This window comes from Alligator sinensis, unplaced genomic scaffold, assembly GCF_000455745.1.
Source record: "Alligator sinensis unplaced genomic scaffold, ASM45574v1 scaffold859_1, whole genome shotgun sequence".
Lineage (NCBI taxonomy): Eukaryota > Metazoa > Chordata > Crocodylia > Alligatoridae > Alligator > Alligator sinensis.
Genome location: NW_005842656.1, coordinates 337,744 through 343,201, shown reverse-complemented (window position 1 = coordinate 343,201; position 5,458 = coordinate 337,744). Strand labels below are relative to the sequence as shown.

At 61.8% G+C, this 5,458-nt stretch overlaps 1 protein-coding gene across 1 annotated transcript in view; it reads left to right on the top strand.

The window, feature by feature from the left end:
• GOLGA7B (golgin A7 family member B) overlaps nt 1–5,458 on the top strand; it is an 8,828-nt gene that overhangs the window by 2,436 nt on the left and 934 nt on the right. The window contains exons 2-3 of the mRNA XM_025215633.1: nt 37–162; nt 5,098–5,250. Of these exons, the coding sequence (XP_025071418.1) occupies nt 37–162; nt 5,098–5,250 (279 nt within the window). The remainder of the gene's footprint in view (nt 1–36; nt 163–5,097; nt 5,251–5,458) is intronic.

The window sequence follows — 5,458 nt, the reverse complement described above, 5'->3', positions numbered from 1 at the left end:
GGGGCGCGTGTGACCGCCCCCTCCCCCCCGGCACAGGTGCACAACCTGCAGGAGCTGCGGCGAAGCGCCTCGCTGGCCACCAAGGTCTTCGTGCAGCGCGACTACAGCGACGGCACCACGTGCCAGTTCCAGACCAAGTTCCCCCCGGAGCTGGACAGCCGGGTAGGTCCCCTCGGCCGGGCAGGGGCTCCGGGGGCCAGTGCCTGTCTGCCTGGGAGGCTCCTGCTGTGCCCCCCTGCCGCCCCCAGTGCCCCCCGCTCTGCCAGGGCAGCAAGGAGCCGGGCCGTGGTCAGCTGGGACCGGGGTCAGGGTCGGGGCCAGGCTGGGGGTTTATGTGGGGGGGTCAGGGTTGTGCGGGGTGCTGGGGGCTAGCCAGGTGCTGAATGCTGTTGTTCTGCCAGAGAAGAAAGGGTTAACACGCTCATGTGTGCACACGTGCCCATGCATTTGCATCCACACGCACATGCTCGTGCATTCACACACACATGCACATGGATTTACACCCATGCATCTACTCACACACATGCACACATGCATATATCCACATGAATTCACACACATGTGCATGCACACACCTATGCATGTGTACTCACATGCGCATGCACGTGCACTCACACATGCACACACACACATGCATATGCACACGCAGCACTACCCCAGCACGAGTGGCCCCCCCCCAGGGTAGCACAGCCCCCATGCTGCCACTCTGCCCCAGCCATGCAGGTTCCTCTTAGGCTCCCAGCACCGCTCAGGAGGCCACATCGAGTCCCACCCTGGCTCGTGGCAGGAGCAGCCCTGACTAGTGCAGGCCAGGCGAGGGTGGGTCCAACCCCAGGATTCCCCTCCGGGGAGCTGGGCCATGCTGGGGTGCTGTGAGATCCTTTTTGGGGTGCTGGGGAGGGTGGGCAGTGCAGTAGCAGGTGTGCAAACACCTGCACCTGATGCATGAGGCCAGCCCAGAGGTGTCAGACAGGGTCCACAGGGTCTGCCATGACCGGCCCCAGGTAGAGCAGGGGGATGAGAGCCCGGCCTGCGCCCTGCCCCTGCCAGGTCAGGAGGTGGTTGTTAAAATGCACTGAGATGAAGGAAGGATGCAGAGGAAGGCAACCCCCGCAGTGCGACCAGTGTGAGCAAGGGGAAATCCCTTCCTGCCCCAGTGCAGCTGGGGCTGAGCCTGAGCACAGGGGCAAAACCCTCCAGCCAGGACCCTGCGGGGTTGATGCCAGCAGAAGCATTGGCACAGCCCAGCCCCATCCCCAGCCTGGGCTGCAGCTGGCATCCGGTGCTGGTGAGCAAGGAGGGAAAACCCTGAGTCCTGTAGCAACAGGAGAGGAAAAAACTCACCTCCTGGCCCCATGAAGCAGCCAGCAGAGCCCAAAAGCCTCGGAAACACCAGGCCCATCCGCTCTGCCCTGCAGCCTGGGGACATCAGGCAGGACCCGCACATCCTCCCGACTGCAGAGCCAGCAGTGCCCTGCCTGTCACCTCTCCCCCTCCACGAACTGGTCCCTGCTTTTTAATCCTGTTCCGTGACCAGGCTGGGTGTGGGGCTCTGCTTGCCCTCCGATTTCCTCCTGCTCTGGGTCGCAGAGCTCTTCTTGTGGTCTCCAGATGTGCTTGAGGGGGGCTGGCTTCCAACTGCTGCTCTTCACAGCCCGCTGCGGGCTCAGCTGCTCCCAGACCAGCCCTGCCCAGTGCTCGTCCAGCCCCTGCTCAGACACATCCAGTGATGGAGAGTCGACACCTTCCCTGGCATCTCTCCCACTGCCTCCCTGCTCAGACAGCTCCTGGGAGTCCCCCAATCATGGGGGACTTCAATCCCCCTGACCTCTGCTGGGAAGGCAATACAGCAGTGCACAGGCAAGCCAGGATTGTTTGGAGCATTTGGGGGACAAGAAACAGTCATCGTGGATTCACCAGGGGCATAATGTCGGACCAACCTGATGCCTTCTACGAGGAGGTGGCTGGCTCTGTGGATGTGGGCAGCCCGGGGGATGTGGTGTACCTGGATTTTAGCAAGGCTTTTGATACGGTCTGCCACAGCATTGTCGCAGGTGAGCTAAGGAAGTACGGGCTGGATGACTGGACTGTGAAGGGGACAGAAAACTGGCTGGAGCATCGGGCTCAGAGGGTAGTGATCAATGGCTCAATGTCTAGTTGGCAGCTGGTATCAAGTGCAGTGCCCCAGGGGTTGGTCCTGGAGCCGGTTTTGTTCAATGTCTTCATCTGCAACCTGGAAGATGGGATGGATGCACCCTCAGCAAGTCTGCATGTGCCACCAAGCTGGGGGAGTAGTAGATACGCTGGAGGGTAGGGCTAGGATTCAGAGAGACCTGAACACACTGGAGGACCGGGCCAAAAGAAATCCCGTGAGGTTCAACAAGGACAAGTGCAAAGTGCTGCACTGAGGAGGGAGCGATCCCCTGCACCGGTGCAGGCTGGGGGTGACGGGCTGGGCAGCAGCTCTGCAGAAAAGGACCTGGGAGGGCAGGGGGCAAGAAGCTGAACAGGAGCCAGCAGTGCACCTTGTGCCAGGAAGGCTGCCAGCATCCCGGGCTGCATGGGCAGGAGCAGTGCCTGCAGATGGAGGGCGGTGATTCTTCCTCTCTATTCAGCACTGTGGAGGCCACATCTGGAGTCCTGTGTCCAGCTGTGGGCCCCCGCTACAGAAAGGATGTGGACACATTGGAGAGAGTCCAGCGGAGGCAATGAAAATGGTTGTGGGGCTGGAGGACAGGACTGGTGAGGAGAGGCTGAGGGACCTGGGCTGATTGAGTCTGGAGAAGGGAAGACCGAGGGGGATTGAATAGCAGCCTTCCCCTCCCTGCCAGGGGGCTGCAAAGAGGACGGAGCTGGGCTGTTCTCAGTGGGGTGAGACAACAGGACAAGGAGCAATGGGCTCAAGCTGCAGCAAGGGAAGTTGAGGTTGGATATTAGGAAGAATCTTCTCGGTAGGAGGGTCGTAAAACACTGGAGCAGGCTCCCCAGAGATCAGGGAGAAGCTCTATCCTTGGAGGTTTTCAAAACCCAGGTAGGCCAAGCTTTGGCTGGGATGATGGAGCTGGGGCTGGTCCTGCTTGGAGCGGGGGCTTGGACTAGATGTGACCCCCTGAGGTCCCTTCCAGCCCTCGTTGTCTATGTTTCTGTTATTTCAAGTGCTTCAGTCTAAACCTGCTTTGCTGCAAGTTCAAGCCCTTGCTGCGCATCCTGCTCTGCGGCAGGAGAGAACGGGGGCTTTCCCTCTTCTTCGTGGCAGCCCTTCAGGGACTTGCAAGCTACTCTCATGTCCCCTTTCCAGCACCTCACGTGCCCAGTTCTTCCAAGCCCTCCTCATTGGACTTGCCTTCCAAGCCCTTGATCACCTTTGTCACCCGCCCCGGACACTCTCTGACTTCTCCACGTCCTGTTTAAAATGCAGCGCCCGGAGCAGCACTAATGCTCCCTTTGAGGCCTGCCTAAGCGACATCAGGAGTGCACTTCAGAAGGCTCTTGCTAGAAGGGGAAGCCGGGCTGGAGGCTGCAGGATGAAGCTCAAGGCTGACACATGCGAAGTGCTGCACGTGGGGAAGAAGGATCACAACACAAGTAGGAGATGGAGGACACCTGGCTGGGTGGCAGCGCTGCAGAGAAGGAGCTGGGAGTCCTGGTGCAGCTGACTCTGCCCTGTGATGCAGCCGCTCAAAAGGCCAACGCGGTTTTGGCTGCATCAATAAAATAGGAGCATGAGGTGCAAGACAAGGAGGGGTGCTGGGGCCTCTGCTTGGCATGGCCCAGGCCTCAGCTAGAGCTTGGTGTGTTGTTCTGGGCTCCATTTTTACATCGATGCGGAGAAGTCAGAGAGGGTCCAAAGGCAGCAACGTGATGATCAATGGCTTGGAAGGTAAAGTCACGGGAGGAGAGGCTGAAGGAGCTGGGCAATGCATGTTCAGCTTGTGGAAAAGGTATTTAAGAGAGGACATGAGAGCGTTCTGCAAATCCCTGCGGGGCTGCCAGAGAGAAGAGGGAAAGCAGAGATGAGGACATGGAGCAGTGGCTTGAAGTGGCAGCAAGGCAGGTTTAGTTTGGAGACCAGGAAGCACTTGGGCACTGCTGTCAGAGCGTGGCAGCCGTGGGAGAGACGCCAGGGAAGGGGTGAGCTCTCCACTGCTGGGGGTGTTTGAGAGGAGGCCGGGTAAGCCTTGGGCAGGGAGGACCTAGGAGCAGCCGTGCCTGGAGCGCGCTGTGAAGAGCAGCAGCTGGAGGCCCGGGACCCCGCTCCGGACACACGTGGCTGGGAGATGATGAGAAGAGCTGCAGCCCAGCGCAGAGGGTGTTGGGGGACCATGCTCAGCGGCAGGAGAAGGAAGCAGAGCTCGCAGGGGCCTGGTGCTGCCAGGAGGTTAAAGGCACCGGGGTAAGCTCATGGAGGGGGCACGGACAGGGGAGCTCTGGCCCCGCAGTCAGGGTGGATGTGCAGGTCCTGCTTGCTGGCCGCAGGGCAGAGCGGAGGGGCCTGGGGTCTCCCAGGCTTCTGGCTCTGCAGGCTGCCTTGTGGGGGACTTGCCCTCTCCTCTAGCTGCAGGTGTCAGGGGGCCGAAGCCTCCCCCCGAGGCGCTGGCGCTGCAGCCCGTGCTGGGGCTGGGGCTGGGCTGCGCCAGTGCTCCTGTGGCACCAACCCCGCAGGGTCCTGGCAGGAGGGTCTTGCCCCCGCGCTCGGGCTCAGCCGCGCACTGCACTGGGGCAGGACAGGATTGCCCCCCTGCTCAGACTGGTCCAGACTGGGGGGTTTTGCCTTCCTCTGCAGCGGGGGCACGGCCTGGGCCTGGGCTCTCTTCAGCATCCCTGACCCCCCGGCAGTAGCAGGACATTGGTGGCCGCGGCCCCCCTGTATCCCAGGGGCAGGGGCGACTGTGTCGGACACGGGGTTTGTCCGGGCTGGTTTGGACGGGGCTGATACTGCCCCAGGTGGGGGTCGGGCCGGCTGTGACCCCGCAGGTCCCCACGGCTTTGATTCTCTGACCCTAAGGCTGGGGCAGTGCGGGGCGAGGGAAGCTGCTGGGGCTGCCCGGCTCCATGCCCGTGCCCTGCGCCCCTCACCCACCCTCCCCACCCCCTCAGATCGAGCGCCAGCTCTTCGAGGAGACGGTGAAGACCCTCAACAACTACTACGCTGAGGCCGAGAAGATTGGGGGCAGCTCCTACCTGGAGGGCTGCTTGGCCTGCGCCACCGCCTACTTCATCTTCCTCTGCATGGAGACGCACTACGAGAAGGTCGGGCTCCCCGGTGCGGGGCAGGGAGGGTGCGGGGGCAGCCAGGGCCAGGGGAGCCAGGCAGCTGAGCTCCCAAAGGGGTGAAATCCAGCACATCACTGCTGCCTCAACAGGCAGCCTTGCCCAGTGGGTAGAGCGGGCAGCACAGGCGGCCAGGACACCTGGGTCCTGCCCATGGCTGCAGAAGGGGAGGGGATGGGGGCGCGGC